The sequence below is a fragment of the Topomyia yanbarensis genome, chromosome 1, assembly GCF_030247195.1.
Source record: "Topomyia yanbarensis strain Yona2022 chromosome 1, ASM3024719v1, whole genome shotgun sequence".
In the NCBI taxonomy this organism is placed as follows: Eukaryota; Metazoa; Arthropoda; class Insecta; order Diptera; family Culicidae; genus Topomyia; species Topomyia yanbarensis.
The window spans coordinates 205685348-205702487 of NC_080670.1; the positions used below are offsets into that span (position 1 = coordinate 205685348).

The 17140-nt window shown below is 43.2% G+C and overlaps 2 protein-coding genes across 4 annotated transcripts; one reads left to right on the forward strand and one right to left on the reverse strand.

The window, feature by feature from the left end:
- Positions 1–145: 145 nt before the first annotated feature.
- On the reverse strand, positions 146–1569 carry LOC131676483 (uncharacterized). The gene is made up of 3 exons (XM_058955547.1): positions 1175–1569; positions 427–1119; positions 146–360 (listed from the first exon to the last, which is right to left on the reverse strand). Exons 1-3 carry the CDS (start codon positions 1427–1429, stop codon positions 295–297), a joined length of 1014 nt encoding a protein of 337 aa, XP_058811530.1. The 5' UTR covers positions 1430–1569; the 3' UTR covers positions 146–294.
- A 9851-nt stretch (positions 1570–11420) lies between these two features.
- On the forward strand, positions 11421–16194 carry LOC131689214 (DDB1- and CUL4-associated factor 6-like). Of its 3 annotated transcripts, none has more exons than XM_058974156.1 (6): positions 11421–11645; positions 12529–13011; positions 13498–14225; positions 14577–15289; positions 15347–15602; positions 15661–16194. In XM_058974156.1, the coding sequence occupies exons 2-6, from the start codon at positions 12903–12905 to the stop codon at positions 15943–15945; spliced, it is 2091 nt and encodes a 696-aa protein (XP_058830139.1). In that variant the 5' UTR covers positions 11421–11645; positions 12529–12902; the 3' UTR covers positions 15946–16194. The 3 variants fall into 3 exon arrangements, with proteins under 3 accessions (XP_058830139.1, XP_058830146.1, XP_058830155.1); XM_058974163.1 differs by lacking the exon at positions 11421–11645 and adding an exon at positions 11957–12098; XM_058974172.1 differs by lacking the exon at positions 11421–11645 and adding an exon at positions 12061–12143.
- Positions 16195–17140: the final 946 nt, after the last annotated feature.

Consider the following 17140-nt stretch of genomic DNA (forward strand, 5'->3'; position numbering starts at 1 on the left):
GAATAAAACAAAACTCACCCGTCGTAGATTTGTCCGAAGGCTCCTTCAAAACACTTTTTTCGGTAATATTTCAGAAATTTGTTTTTCTTTTTGCACCACATTGGCCGTGACATTATCACATTCACACTTCGATAATATCTACCAGTTTTGAACGTTTAACACGCGAACGGTATCCTAACATTTATTTTAAATCGAAGCATTAAAGCAACTGAGTATCACATTTCAAATTTTGAAGGATTGCCTCATATCACTATAATCATCATGGAATTCGAAACGCAGATAATTTGAGCACACTTACTTCTCTTCGCCTATGTCATCTTCCATCAACGGTATCATATCCAGATCAATTAGTTCAATCACCTGAAATCAGACGCGGCCAAAATTAGACTAAAATAACGAATATGCTAATCATTTCATATCACCCACCAGCAGAAAATCCTCCTTATCCGCAATCTTCTGCAGGCATGATTTACTGTTCAAACTGCTCACGACATTCCGCACCGTGCACAGCCAACGCAGGTAGACCTTTTTCTCAACCAGCGAAACGCGGAAAAACTCCGCAAAACACTGATGCTGTTCCTCCACGTCCCGTCGCACCACGGCACTGTGCCTTAGAATGACCGCATTCTGATAGGCGGAAAGTAGCTTCAACAGCAAAAACAACCGACGGATGTCCAGCTTACGCTGCAGATCACCGATTTTGAGCGTCTCCAGCTGTGCGAGAACTTCCGGAAAGCTGTGCAGCCGGTACATTTTAATCGGCGTTGGTTCGGCTTCGGCTGTGTAGCGACAGATACCGGCGAATATTAGCGTCGTTGAGACGTAGTAGAACAGTTTCTGGTTGAGTACGGCTAATTTTTTGATCACATGAATCAGGTTCATACCATCGAGCGGGATGTCTTCGAGTAGATTTTTAGCAATTGTGTGAATCATTAGCGGGTCGAACTCGTACGTTTCCGTGTCTAGATTGGACACAGCTCGAATGACCCTGTTCGTTTCAAAACTTATCCCCGCTGGAACATTTTGTAGAAGGCTCAATCCAACGGAGAATTTAACCAACCATAAATATTGTTCGAGAGACCGGAAGTCATCTATGCGCGTTAAGACTTCCGAGATAATCTGAAATATACACAAATTTTAGCAAACTCACCTTTTTTTATTTCAAACATCAAACCTCTCTTAGAACCGTTCCTCTTTCGTATGCAGCATTCGGATCACTACGATCAGTGCCGATACTGGCCAGTTTATCCAGTAGCGGTTGTAACACATCGGTTAACCCTTCCACACCAGAGCAACAATTTGAGCAAATCCGCGTGAAACTTTCGTCCGAAATACGTTCCGGCTCCTGGCTGATCTGTCGGGTACCGATGTCTTCGTGGTGCTCTAGCAGCACATCCAACCGGTCGAACTGATCATCGTCCATGTTCATTTCACTGGAACTTTGTCACTGGAATTTTGTTCTAACGATTTCGCGAATGTTGCCGCGGATCCAGTAATCTACTGAAGCAGCCACTTCGAGGTGCGAATGCGAGCAACTTTTTTAAAACCAACTAAAAACGAATGACAACAAAATGTAAACGAATAGTAAACAATGATAATGGCGAGATGTGTGCAGCTTTTGTGAGCGCATACACTGAACAGAACCAAAGAACTGGTAATGTCGAATCTGATGTATACCCGAATAGAAATGTACGGTAGCAAGAGCAGTACAGGAATTTTACAATCATTTACAGTTAAGTCCAATGTTATGTCAAAATATACTTTAAAGTTACTGAAGTAATTTACATAGTAAAATCAACTTCTGCGGTAAAAGGTGTTTAAAAATCGAGGTTTTTCCAATTTTTTTTCCAGACCCTTAATTTTTCTATTATTATTATGATCCTGAGTAGCTATACCAGTGCACAGTGGTCCAGAATGCAAATTTAGCAGGAATTTCAAGATTTTACCAAAACTAAACAACTTAGCCCTATTAAGTCCTTGGAGATGTTTTCGTAGTTTATTAGCCCCCTCTATTTTTGTCAAAACAACAGCTAGGGTGGTTCCAACTCTACCAAGATCAAAAATTAACTTTTTAATCATTCTAGCTAGAGCAAAACAACCTTCAGCGAAGTTTTAGAACGACAAATTTTGGAAAAGTTTGCTGAAGACATGTAAACTCTATCTGTCATACTTTTTATTTTACAACAAATTTAAAGTCTGAGCTTAGGGTGTTTCTTCGAAATACAGTTTTATTCCAGTAACTTTTGCTGTATTCATTTAAAACTGAAGTAATCTTCAGACAACTTTAAGATTGTTTCAAGGCGAATAATTTGTTTTATGACACCATATATCTAGCTATTTCCGTTGGAAAGTTATGAGCACTTTTTCGCCAAAAATGGGGTTGTTTGGAATAACAACTCATTTGGGGCAAATAAAAGATAATTATTTTTGAACTATAAATAAGGTCATGATTAGAGTTATAATTTTTTTTTATCCCTTTATGGGCAGCTAGGGCCGAGGGTGGTGGCTAGCGGGTTTCATACATCCTTGACCTGACGGACAAAGCTATGGTGCCTTGAACACAGGCAACGCAGATCCAAGGCCATCATTGAAATGATAAGTTCTGCGTTTGAGATGTACTTCCCCCGGTTGCCAGACGAATACCTGTAATTATTACTTGTTGCTTTGTATGTATGAATCTAATGTTCAGTCCTGAGTGGTGTATGCGTGGAAGATGTGGTTTTTAGCGTTCGAGTCCAGGAGTGCATATCTGTCTGGCTTAGCGTGGGCGTTTACTAATTGTGTAATAGTGTGATCGCTAAAGGCTCGAGCATTTGAATGCTAGCGTGTCTCTAACTTTGCGTGCATAAATTCGATATTAGATTCGTGTGGCCATTTGCATATTCACGTGTATTTTTGAACTATCGCGCGCGGACCCTGAATATGATAATTAATTTTTAGTGTAAGGTAGAGGAACGTGTTGTCTAGTGAATATGAGCACCATTCTTGATTGGTCCAACTGAAGGCATGAGTCTAGGCTGATCGAGAGTAGAGAATTCCGAATGTAGCCGGTCTATGATCGCGCGAGTGATGGGTTAATGCTTGAGACCGCGATTATAAAGTTATAGGTGCTGAAAAGTTCACTTAAGTAAGGGGGTGTTTTAATGTTGGCGAAATTGCGAGCGTAGGTGTGTGTGGATGATTGAAATTGTAATGTAAGTTCGCGTCTCTTCCTGTCGTGTCTGGGGTTTCCAGGTTACATGCATTCACCAGATGAGACTAGCTTATGTCAGCTTACTTGTGCACTGGTTTCGCAGAATCGAGGCGATCATCGAAATGATAGATCCTACGAGTGAATGCACTTGGCCCAGTCACCTGTCAAGCATTTGTGTATTTGTGTGTGTTGAGATACGTGTGGAGCCTGTAAATAATATTTTAATACGGATAATATTTTATACGTCAAAACAAGAAATATGCAATATACTACTTACAGTTTGTTGATCGTTCCTACTTATCTGATTCCATCGAGTATAATACATCTCCATTGTTCTAAAACTTGGCGACGTCTGATGGCAGAGAAGAATCATTGTTGGCAGCAATGTTGCTCTTCTTGGATTATGAGCTCGAAAAGGTCATCACAAGAATATAACGCATGAGACCGAAAATAAATAAAAATAATATAAAGAGAAGAGTTAGTATTGTTATTGAGTATTACTAATATGCCGATTTTTTTCGAGAGTTGTCCTACTGTAGCTGTAGAGCTAATTCATTCAATTAAGGCATGGACCTAGACTTCTAGAATCGAGGATAGAGACTCCCGGACGTGTACGATTCATGAATGCGCGAGTGCGGGGGACTGTAGGTTCACGCTTGAGACCGCGCCCGAGTGATTACAAGTGCTAAGATGTTCATACTATTACCGGGATGTTATAATGCCTGGAAGAGCGCGAGTATAGATTGCGTGGATGGCCGCGAAGGGCTCCACCATTTTTATATTTGTCTGTATGTGACTTTGTGTGTATACATTCGATTTTATGTAGTTTAGTGGATATGAGCACTATATCTTCGATTGATCCACCTGAAGGCATTGGACCTATGCCGCTAGGGGCGAGAATAGGGGATTCCGGTCGAAACCGATTCATGATCGCGCAAACGCGGGCATTTGGAGGTTCTCTCTCTCTCGAGACTGGGATTGTTAATTTATAAGTGCCAAACCATTCACTCAGTCACCGGGGTGTTATACTTTTTACGAGATTGTGGGTGTGGTCGTGCGTGGATGATCGCGAAGGACTCGAGCGTTTGTATGTGGACGTTTTTGTCGCGTGTGCCACTTCGTATGTATGCAACTTCGCGTGGACACATTATTTTTATAAGCGTGTGGCCATTCGCATGTTCGCGTATTCTTCAATGATCGCGCGTGGACGTCTTGTCTAGTTTCTACCTCTATTGGTCCAACTAAAGACACGAATTTGGGCTACTAGGATCAAGGGCGGAGACCTAAGACCTAAATCGGTCACCGATTTATGATTGCGCGAGCTTAGGTTCTTAGGTTCCAACGTTCACCTAATCAATCGGGGAGTTTGAATATTGGCGAGATCGCGGGCGTTCGCACTTGTGAACAGGTTTGTGCTATCGCGTAGGCCACGTTTGTACGTTTGGAATGAGAGACTGTTAGTGTACATGAGCGAATAAGCAATTTGTGTTAGTTAATGTTAGCATGAATCTAATTGAAAATACAGCAACAAAAAAAGAGCGCCTGCCGAGAGAATTGGGCCCAAAACCCACATTGTATATTATTTGACCATGGCAGTGGATAATAAAGGTCGCCAAGTTAAGTACTAAAATTGATCACAATGTAGCTTAACTAAAAAGAAAATAATCGTATCCCAAGTTTCTGTGATATAATCACTGTAATACTGCTTTGGTGGAAAAGCCCCCGGACCGCATCAAGGTACAGTATCATGCCGAGGGAAGGTCATGATTAGAGTTATAATTGAGGAAAAAATGGCAAACGCGATATTTTTTAAAATTTCATAAAATTGATTTAAAAAAATCTATTTTTGAAATATTAAGTGCTTATATCTTCTGAAAAATAAAAGCTAGAGTTTTGAGGTATTAGAAGAAAATGTTTGTCTTCAAAAACTCTGAAAAACATCTGAAGGATAGGTTGGAAAAAAATGAAAACTGAAAAAGTTATATTAAAAATTTGGTTTTTCATGCATTGACTCTTTGTAATATGTTTAAATTACTTTCACGGTGAACAATATAAAAATGTAGTTTCGTTTTCATGATAAAATATTGCACTATACAATACTTTTCTATTATTTTAAATAGTGGGCAGGGTGGTTCTATTTTTTTCAGGAAATTAACTTTTTAATGGTTCGAGATAGAGCCCCGCCGTCCTACAGAAAATTGAAGATAATGAAATTTAAAAAAACTTTGTCGAAGACAGTGAAACTCTATGTCGTGTAGTTCTTATTTTACAAGAAATTCACCAAAAAAAATTGAGGTGTTTCCCAAAAAACGGTCCCCCTTGTATAACCCTTGCAGTTTTTATCCCTCATTAAGATCAATTTGTCTTAATAATGAACCTCCAACTTCGCTCGTTAGAAAGTTAGTTAAGTAGTTGGTGTTTTAAAGCAAATTATGCGCCCCAAAATAATCTTCAAGTTGTCCAAAGGCTACTTTAGCGTAAAATAAAAACTTCAAAATTTATATAAACAAAACCGTTTTTTTTTAAGGAAAACCCTAAAGCTCACATTTGAATTTCTCGTGCAATGGAAAATATAAACGCCAGAGCTTGCATGTTCTCAGCAAATTTGTCCAAAATGTGTTGCTCTACAACTTCATCGAAGACAGCAAAGCTCTACCTCAAACCGTTAAAAAGTTCTATTTTAAATATTGCTAAATTTAGAACCGTCTCATAGAAAGGATCTCTATCGGATCCTCAATTTCCGTCGAATACATCTGCTTATCACCATTTTCCAGAATAAGTTTGTGAAGGGCTGCTCTTGGCTGTCTTGACATTGCTCGTATTTTAAACCGACCGACCGCAAGTGCAATAGAAACATATGTTCAATGAAGAGCTACGAATATGTTTAAGCCCTCTGTTATACAATTTCTATGTCAACGATATTGACGAATGTCTTGACAATTCCTGCACGTTAAGGCAACTTGCAGACGATGGCGTGGTTTCTGTAACGGGACCCAAAGCTGTCGATCTACAAGGACCATTACAGAATACCTTGGACAATTTGTCTGCTTGAGCTATTAAGCTGGGTATCGAATTCTTCACGGAGAAAACTGAGCTAGTTGTATTTTCTAGGAAGCGTGAACCAGCACAATTACAGCTTCTACTAATGGGTCAAACTATAGCTCAGGTCTTCACAGTAAAATATCTAGGGGTCTGGTTCGACTCGAAAGGTACTTGGGGATGCCACATTAGATATCTGAAACAGAAATGCCAACAAATGATCAACTTTCTTCGTACAATAACCGGAACGTGATGGGGTGCCCACCCAGGAGACCTAATTAGGTTGTATCAAACAACGATACGGATGCTTCTGCTTTCGCTCCGCCGCGAACATACATTTCATCAAACTCGAAAGACTTCAGTATCGTTGTTTGCGTATCGCCTTAGGATGCATGCAGTCGACCCATACGATGAGTCTCGAAGTCCTGTTGGGCGTTCTCCCGCTGAAAAATCGATTTTGGGTACTCTCAAATCGATTGCTCATTCGATGCGATATCTTGAGCCCGGTGGTGATCGAAAATTTCGAAAGGCTTGTTGAGCTCAATTCTCAGACCCGTTTCATGTACCTGTACTTTGACTACATGGCGCAGAATATTAATCCTTCTTCTTACAATCTAAACCGTGTCCATTTCATAAATACTTCTGAATCTACTGTTTTCTTCGACACATCCATGAAAGACGATCTGTGGAATTCCGAACCACATACGCCCTCAAGTGGTTCCAAACATGTTTTATAATAAATTCCGAGAAGTCGACTGTTCTAAGATGTTTTGTACTGACGGATCAAACCTCGAAGGATCCACTGGCTTCGGTATTTTCAATCAAAAGTTCACCGCCTCCTACAAACTCAGTGACCCCGCTTCAGTTTACGCCGCACAACTAGCTGCTATTCAGTTTACTGTTGAAGTCATTGACACATTACCCGCAGACCATTACTTCATCGTCTCGGATAGTCTGAGTTCTATTGACGCTATTCGCTCGATGAAACATGGAAAGCATTCCTCGTATTTTTTGGAGAAAATACGGAAGCTACTGAGTTCTTTATCTGACAAATCTTTCCAGATTACCTTGGTGTGGGTCCCTTCTCATTGCTCCATTCCGGGCAATGAGAAGGCGGACTCCTTAGCTAAGGTGGGTGCCCTTGAAGGTGACGTTTTTGAAAGACCAATTTGCTTCCACGAATTTTTCAGTATTACTCATCAGAGAACCCTCGAAAGTTTACAAACCTCGTGGATCAATGGGGAGCTAGGAAGGTGGCTACATTCGATAGTCCCTAAGGTATCGACGAAACCTTGGTTCAAGGGGATGGATGTGGGTCGTGACTTCATTCGTGTGATGTCGCGACTCATGGCAAACCATTAAACGCTGGATGCACATCTCCGACGTATTGGGCTGGTGGTGAGTGGTATCTGCGCTTGTGGCGACGGCTATTACGACATCGAGCACATTGTCTGGGCGTGCACCGAGTACAGTTCCACCAGGTCTCGGCTTATGGACACCCTCCGGGCCCGAGGAAGACCACCCAACGTCCCGGTTCGAGATGTGTTGGCAAGCCGCGTTGTCCTCTATATGTCCCTTATATACACCTTCGTAAAAACCATCAATATCCATCTTTAACTGCCCCTTTTTCCTTATCATTCTCAGAAGCCCTCTATTCCACCTGTACCATACACCCACGATGGTTTGATGCGACTCCAAGGCGAGACAAAACATCCCTGTCGAATGAGCCAACAAACACGGGACCTACAGCACGAACATCACACGCACAACTCGAAATGTAGCCGATCAACATCTGAGCAGCACTACGAAATCTTGAGAAGGACCACCCGGCGTCCCAGTACATGATTCTTCCTGATGGAGGCCACCCTGATTCTGTAATCCATCCGTTAATCTCCCGAAGCCTGAAACTGAAATAATGTTCTCCCCCTGCCATCTTTATCCACCCTACCACCCCTGACTCTTATACAAGTAACACCCCTTCCCCCCAAATATCTTCACGAAGCATTTAGCTCTTCCTGTCTTTTCTAGTTTTAACTATTATATTATATGATCTCGTTGAAAATGCCCAACTCTACTACCACATAAAATAACTCTAATTAATGTCCCCGAATCTTTACAAAATTTAATCACGCCCTCTAGTTATTTCTACTTTTAAGATAGTCGTAAAAATTTTCCCCCTTAGTTAAACATTATCCAATAATCTCATTGCTAAAAATTTCAAACCATATTGCAATAAAAACTAAATGACCCCCTAATCTTACGAAAATTATATTACCCCCTAGTGTATATGTATTGCTATAAATTAGCCTTAGTTTAATTTCAAAAATCAATATGTAATCCCCTAGTTTTAAGTAATTTAAAATGTAAAACAAAACAAAATTAGCACCTTTAAGCTAACGCAAACCTGCCTTATCAAATAAACGAATTGAATAAAAAAAGAGCTACGAATAAAAAAAGCAATCGATACTGCTGATGTTGTGGAGCTGCTTGATTATGGATTCGATAGACTGTTTTTCGTAGGCGATTTTAACATTAACGTTAAGTCGTCTCACGAAACAACGAACCTTGCAGCGCTTAACCACATCAACTCTACATTTAACCTCACGATTCTCCCAACGGGTCCCACTCGTGTTACCGAAAACACCTCGACTACAATTGACCTGCTAATTACAGACTCGTCTAACTCTGTGATCAAATCGAAGACCTCAACCGGCAAGACCATTTCCGATCACGACGTGATTTATCTTCTGACCAACATCAGGATACAGAGATCTAACCCACAATTAATTAGCGTAAGAAACATACATTCCATCAAACCTCTCCGATTGCAAGCTGATTTTCAATCAAAGGATCTGCGACCGTTCTTTGCTACAGGGGACTCGACCACAAAAGCTGAACAGCTGACCTCTGTGCTGAGAGAATTACTGCAACATCACGCGCCAGAACGCAATGTAACTGTACGCGACAAACATACACCTTGGATTTCAGAAGAAATCAGAAGAACGGTGGAACTCAGGAATTTAGCGTATACTCTATACTCGCGAAACCCCAATAGGATGCGTGGGGACAACCAGTGGCAAGAATACACTAGCAATACACTAGAAAGAAAGAATCACAGAACGCCTAATGAACCATCTCACCGCACCGCAGTTGACCATGGAGAACCCGATTTCGACTTCCGCCACACTAATATTGATCAAATTTGCCGAAAGATTCATGAAATAGGTACCAACGCTACAGGTTCTGACGAAATCCCGATCTCATTCATCAAACTGCTATGCCCTTTCATCCTCCCAGCCCTCTCACTTATTCAACTCGATCATAGATACCAGATCCTTCCCCTCAAATTGGAAGAAAGCTTTAACTCCGATCCCGAAGCTTACCAACCCCACCCAACCTAAAGACTTTCGACCAATAAGCGTCCTGCCAGCATTATCGAAAGTTCTAGAAAAAAATTCTACTTACACAAATCAGAGATCATCTCGATAATCCGCTGTTAGCAAAGTTTCAATCTGGATACCGAAAAGGATACCAAAGCACGACCACTGCTTTAACGAAAGTCGTTCACGACATTTACGACGGGTTCGGCAGCAACCAGTGCACCATCATGGTGCTGGTCGACTTCTCGTTGGCCTTCAACTGTGTGGATCATCGCATTTTAAAAACAATACTTCGCGATGAGTTCCACTTTTCTCAAGCCGCCTGCAACTTAACATCATCCTTTCTCGCACACAGAAAACAATCAGTGCGCTTAGGTGATAGAATATCAAGCGACCGTCATGTCCTAGACGGCACACCACAAGGCTACTGTTTAAGTGCACTGCTCTTCAGCTTATACATTAACAGCTTGCCGTTGTCCCTCAGATGCAACTACCACCTCTACGCGGACGACCTACAAGTGTACGTATCTGGTCCAGCAGCCGACATTGACGTCCTTGTCCAGTACATCAACGATGATCTCGAAGGAATAGCTATGTGGGCCAGTATGAACCGCTTATCTCCTAACCCGAAAAACACACAAGCCATAATATTTAGTAAAGCAGAAACGGTTCCACAAATCAACATTTCGTTCTGCGGAGAAACAGTACCGCTTTCAAATACGGTGACGAATTTAGGATTTAAGCTCGACCACAAATTATCATGGTCTCACCAAGTGAATAGTGTGACAATGAAAGTGTACAACACCCTTCGTACGCTTCGCAAGTTTGCTACTGTGCTTTCCCTGCCGACAAGAAGAAAGCTGGTGCAAGCAGTAGTAGTACCTATCTTCACCTATGCTGACGTAGTCTACTGCCCCGGACTCGCTACCAGCCTCAAAGAGCAACTACGTCGATGCTATAAGTCCGCCGTTCGCTTTGTGTTCAGCCTCCGTCGTCGAGATTCTACAGTAGCTGTTCGAAACTCGGTAATGGGGCACGACCTACCGTTCAACTACCAACTAAGAATCGGTAGCTTCATGAGGCGGGCATTCTACGGAGATCAACCTAATTACATTGTGGACCACATGCAACGAGGGCATCAGGAGCGAACCCGCCACTTCATCATACCAACACATACAACGTCGAGCGGCAAAAGCCTACTAATATCCGGAGCCTCTTATTGGAATAGCTTACCGTTAGAAATTAAGCAGAAACCAACTCTATCACCCTTTAAAACAGCACTGAAAAGCTCAGTCTAAAGTCTTCATACTCACTTGAACTAATATTAGCTTAAACCCCTACTTTTTCTTAAAATTTACTTCTTCATCTGATTTATTTTTCAACCCAGTAAACAATAATCTACATGTACAATCCAAAATGTTGCTTCCTTGACCTGAGTTAAGGCATATGTCGACAGGTTACCGTAATATTGTTAATAAACAAATACAAAATACAAATTTCGTTTCTACAGTAAATTTTATTGTGAAATCGACTTTGTAAATTTCTATCCGGGATGAGCTCGCCCAAAGAGCCGTGCCCCACAAACAAGTACTGCAGAACCTCGACTGTAATCCACTAGACTTTTCTACGGCTCATGTACGTATACGTTACATGACACAAATACTACTTCACTAGCTGGTGGAAAATAATAAACAAAGACGGCAAAAGCAAATGGGATTGTTTTCAACCAGTAAGCTGCATTGGTGTTCGTGAGACTGGCCGACAAGAACTCACTGTACATGTGGATCACGTTCCTGTCAGGAATCTTCTTAGCGGCGATCAATCAGCTCACAGCTGACGTTTATCGCAGCAAAGTAGGTATATTAAAAAAATATTTTGAATTTTCTCTAACTACTGCTGGCTTCCGTGAGTGAAAAGTTCGTGAATATAATAATAATTGCAAACCTTAAAGTAATAAGATTCATGCGTTCTCTTTAATGTACATTTAACGTATGTTACCAAAGAAATCAACAATTTTCAGCTAATTTCAGAAGGTAAGTTCCAACTCATTTTCTGCGTTTCAGCGATGAAATCGAAAATCGGTTTTTTTTCCTGCAACATAGATACTAGGTATATATTTGCATCATTACTCGACTCGAGAGTGTTCTTCTCAGCTGTTCCGGCGATATATGAGCAAACAATATTCTAAAATTAAGTAGCTTCTTCCCATGACATTCCTTTTCGCGTTAGGTTTTTTGTCTGTACCCGCTGTACTACTATACACACGCGATGGTAGGTATATAGGAAACCTCACCGAGGAAAAGCATTGACCTTCACCCTTGTGGTGCGAGAGTCTTCCCTCAAGTTTTCCCGCGTCTCCTGCCCATGTCCAGGGCCTGCTTATGTTTCGTAATTTTCTCTGCGTTGAGAATCAATAGATTAGTGCTGGGTGGTGTTGGGAGTGTGTATCGTTTTGCTAGTGTCTTCGGTGATTTTCTGATTGAGTTGTTAAGTATTGAAAATTCCGCTGATTTCGCAGAAAAAGTTATCATGTTAGCAATCTCTCTCAATCAACGCATTAATTTATCCTCAAATGGCACAGTTTGAAATAGTGATCTGCTATTTTTAGACGTTTCTTCGTCTGTTACAGATAGAAATCTTGTTCCCCTCTTTTTATGACGATGAATCTTATTTTATCCTTGCTCGGTTAAGATGTTGCTACTATTTCCAACCAATAACCGTGATGCGACTCGGACTCTGACGTATTGGTTTACATTCCGATACTCTACCAAGCTCGGGGGAAAAAATATAAACGAATCTAAAGTGCGACATCGCGTCAAGAATGTTCAAATATATCTAACCAACTACCTATGTAAGTAAAATATTTCTTTCATCTCGTTTCTTTTTTCGCCCAAAAAAAAAAACTAAAATCGCCAGTGCTTCCGTACGCGACGCGACGACGACCGTGTCAGCATGCCACTGGTGCTAAGGTTTGCCATCAGTGAGCTGCTAGCAGCGAGCGGTTCTCGCCATCCCTCGTTTCTGCTGGCCTGCTTCTTGTAGTGCAGATAGACTTAGCAAACCGAAGCGATCGTTCCGTTGTGGCTTAAACCAAACAGAACAACAAAGAACGTAAGATAACAGTCACTGATAAGATAGAACCCCAGGTGTTTGTTTATACTGGCTGAGAGTGGAAGTTAGATAATCCGGGCAGTCGGTGGGTGAAAGAAGAAAGGAAAACCAATCGCAGAAATCGTACGAACTTTGCGCTCTCCGGGGAAACAAAATCGTAGTAACTCCGTTGATCAACGATGCGACCGGATCGAAGGACCACCAGTAACAGCGTGTTCCGGACTTTGTACGATGGCGGGGCGTATCATGGGGAGCAGTACGGACCACGTGTGGCCTGCAGTAGTAAAGGTAAGAGTACGAGGTTTCATTTTCTGCTAGTTTTAACAGGATTTAATGAGTGGAAAGATTGATTACTTATTTTTTGAGATTACGCGAGGACGAGCTGTGGCGTGTTTGATGCGTACGTCAAAAAAAAAGATAAATATATTCGAAGAAATTTTGCTCAAGCTTTGTTTTGCAATAGAAGAACGTGTGGTGGGTACTAGCGAACAACCAATTGCTTTATTACGGATAAAAAAATAAATGTGGGGCACAGTTTTCTGCAAGTAATATTTATCGTCGCTGTGTAGCTCTCTGCTGACTGGTCATTGACAGCTTTCATCTCTTGCGAACAATAACAATGAGGATGCACTGCAACACGTTGCGAAATAAATCAAAAATGTTTCTATTGCCCGTCACTAATCGTAGCAAGCTTTGATTTATGTCTGCTTATCTGTCAATTGTGTGAGAAAAATAACGCCGTAAATTATCCAATTTTTTTATTTTTTTTTTCAGATAGCGTAGATCTAATCCAACGACTCGACCTGTGGAAGCTGCTCAAGGTGCACAAAGGCTGCGTCAACACCGTATCCTGGAGCGACGATGGGCAGCTGTTACTGTCCGGATCGGACGATCAGCACATCGTCATCAGCAGCCCATTCACCGGTCGGACGCTGTTTCAGCATAAGACGACCCATCGGGCGAATATTTTCAGTGCTCGATTTCTGCCGCAAAGTGGTAACAGTGAGATTGTGTCCTGCTCGGGCGACGGGATCGTCCTGTATACCGAACTGAAGAACGTTGGGCTACAGCCGGAAGAACCAAATCTAAACTACTTCACCTGTCATAGCAATGGGACGACGTACGAGGTGCTGACCGTTCCGTCCGAGCCTCGCTCGTTCATGAGCTGTGGTGAGGACGGAACCGTTCGATTGTTTGACCTGCGCAAGCAGAGCCGCTGTATGAAAACTTGCTGCAAGGATAACATTTTAATTTTGAGTCCGTCCGCTGTGACGGCGATGGCATTGGCACCCATTTCCTTCAACTACATAGCGGTGGGAAGTTCCGACAGTCACGTACGGATCTACGACCGACGGTTTCTGAAGCTGGTCGATTGCAATGCGGCCGGGTCGCCGAACGATCGGCACACAGTGCCGGTAAAAATGTTCACCAATCCGTCGATGGAGAAGCGATCCTTCCGGGTGACTTCGATCGCTTACAGCCGGGATGAGAGCGAGCTGCTGGTAAGTAGCGTGCTACCTTAGATTATGCTAGGGACAAACCTAGGTAAAAACCATCTTTGCGCATGAAGAGCACAAAACCTGTAACTAAATTAGTCATGGAATTTGCGTTTCGACTTCGTCTCATCAGAATCCGACACTAACTTAGGGACAGGAATAAGTTAGCGTCGGATTGACGCTAGTCTCAAAAAAATGAAAACACTGTTTCTTTTTCTTGTGGGACATCACGCAAGGCTGGGGGTTTGCTCAGAAAAACAAATAGTGTGTTCGATTTTCGGAGCTAGCGTCAATCCGGCGCCAATATAGTCCTGTCGCAGGTTTACGAATTTCCCAATTTCCCCCGCCCCCACTCAGGTCAACTACTCATCCGATCATCTGTACCTGTTCGACGCCACCCGGGACGGGATCGAGGTCCAGGCTGCGCAGGCATCCAGCAGCTCCGACAAGGGCAAGCGCGGTTCCAAGACGCAGCACAGCATCGATAGTCCACCGCCGGTACGTCGGTTGCGCTTGCGTGGTGATTGGTCCGACACCGGGCCGGATGCGCGGCCGGCCCGCGAGGTAGCCTCGCGGGTATTCGGGGCCGGCCAGGCTCGACCACAACTGCAGGCTACGATCATGCATCGTATGACCGAGGTTCTGTCGCGAATGTTGGCCGACCCGCGAACGCGAATCGGACTGACCCACACGAACGAACTGACGAACGATAGCGATCTGGCGAATGTGGTCGATGATTTTCGCACCTTCGCCAGCAGTACGGCCGGGCAGGATTCAGCCGACGCTGGACAGGGCCAGGAGCCGCAGCCATCGACGAGTGGAACGCAACCGGAGCGGCGGCGGCGGCAACGGTCCGCGGAAGGTAACGACGAAGATGACGATCATGATGACGATGACGACGACGACGACGAAAAAGATGTTAACACCAAACCAACCCAAAGAAAAAAGTCTGATAGTAATCAGTTAGATTCGGCGTACGAAGCAAGATTGAAAGAACTGCATGATCTCGAACGGAAAATCATAAACTACGACTACGTGATTAGGAAGTTTGTTGGCCATCGAAACGCTCGGTAAGTCCTTAACGATCCCAAACGCAATTGTGTCATCCCCTTCATCATCCAAAACAGAACAATGATCAAGGAAGCCACCTTCTGGGGCAACGACTACATCATGTCCGGTTCGGATTGCGGTCACGTTTTCACCTGGGAACGGGCTACCGGCCGGCTAGTGATGCTAATGGAAGCCGATCAACATGTAGTGAACTGCGTTCAACCTCACCCGATTCTGCCAATCCTGGCTACCTCCGGAATCGATTACGACATCAAAGTGTGGTCTCCGATGGGCGAGGAGAAAACCCGCTTCGATCAGGAATCGGCTAATGATGTAAGTAAAAGTACTGAGAGTGTAAATTAATCACCCAACCGACTCGTTTCTTCGCTAGCTCATGGAACGGAACGCGGTGATGCTGGAGGAAACCAAAGACACCATAACCGTGCCAGCTTCCTTTATGATACGAATGTTGGCGTGTATCCACTCGCTTCGGAATCGACGTGGCGGTCAGGCACCAGCTGCTAATGGCAATGACGGCAATAACGGCACCAGCAATAATAATAACGGCGAAGGTGACGCGGATGATACCAACAATGGTAACGGTGGTAGTTCGAGTAGCTCAGGTCAGGACGCCGCCGATGCGAGTGGAAGTGCTAACTCGGAACACTTTCTGTGAGGGACACCGGCCGTTGCTACAGGTAGGTAATGTATGATGACGATTGCTAGCCGAAACGGGACTCTGTATTATATAAATGCTTGCGAGCCGTCCCTTCCCGTTATACCCATTTATTCCAGGCAATAGTGAACATTAACTCATTTATTGGATGTGTATTAACACAACTCAGCCGGCAGAGCAAACAAGCAAGATGTGATTTTTGTTGTACGATCCGTTATGACGAGTATAATTATTACTAGAGAAGACAGACCGAGGTGTTTCTTTGTGAAGTAGATCTTAAAGAAACGACTCAAAACATGTAAGCAGCCTGGACAGCATTGGATTCTTTGCTATGAATTTGGTGAACGATTTTGTTGGTCTAGATAGGTGTAGTAATTGCCCGGGATCCGGATCCATCAATATCTCCCATAGTCCACCACAGTGAGACTGGTTGCTGCATTGGATGGATTGCACACTAGTACACGTTACAGAAGGCACGTCGAAACGTTACACACTGTTCGTCTGTCATAAACTAGGCATTCACTCTCTGACATCCGGCGCCCATACCGACGAATGGCCCGGATCTTCCCTGGGTAAGTCATACTCCATTTCTACTCGCGACCACAATTTTGACACTGTCCTTTTTAGCACACTTCATCGATTTGAATAATAAAGTTCCTGCGCTTATCTGGCTACAAGTTCCGGCGGAAGAATAGGTTCAGAAAAGGCAGAATTAGTATTAATCAGAAGTGAACGATCCAGACACCCGAGAGAAGAACCCTCCATTCCTAGAAAATAGAAAGCCAGCTACAGCTCAGTTTAAAGAAGAGACAGAATCGCATCGAGAACATTGACAACATTTATGGGAAAACAGCCTCTAAGGCCCCAGGCGGCTCAATGGGGATCTCCTAATCACTCGAGAAACACTCATATGCTTTGACAATCATGAGTTACGCTTCAGGAATGGAAGTAAGCTGAAGTCCTCGTTCTGTCACCAATATAACTGGGATCAAGTAGAGCTGTTAGGCACCTACCAGACGGTAGACCTAGGCACGAGAACCGCTCATAAGACAACTAGGACCCCCTTTTCTATTAATAGAATGGAGAAAGCCTCGGTGCAACAATCCAATGATGGTGAAAGCTCCACCTTACTTAGCGGTAGTGCAGATGCACTAGAACTTATAGTAGTTACTGCTTTGATAGATTTCTCAACATG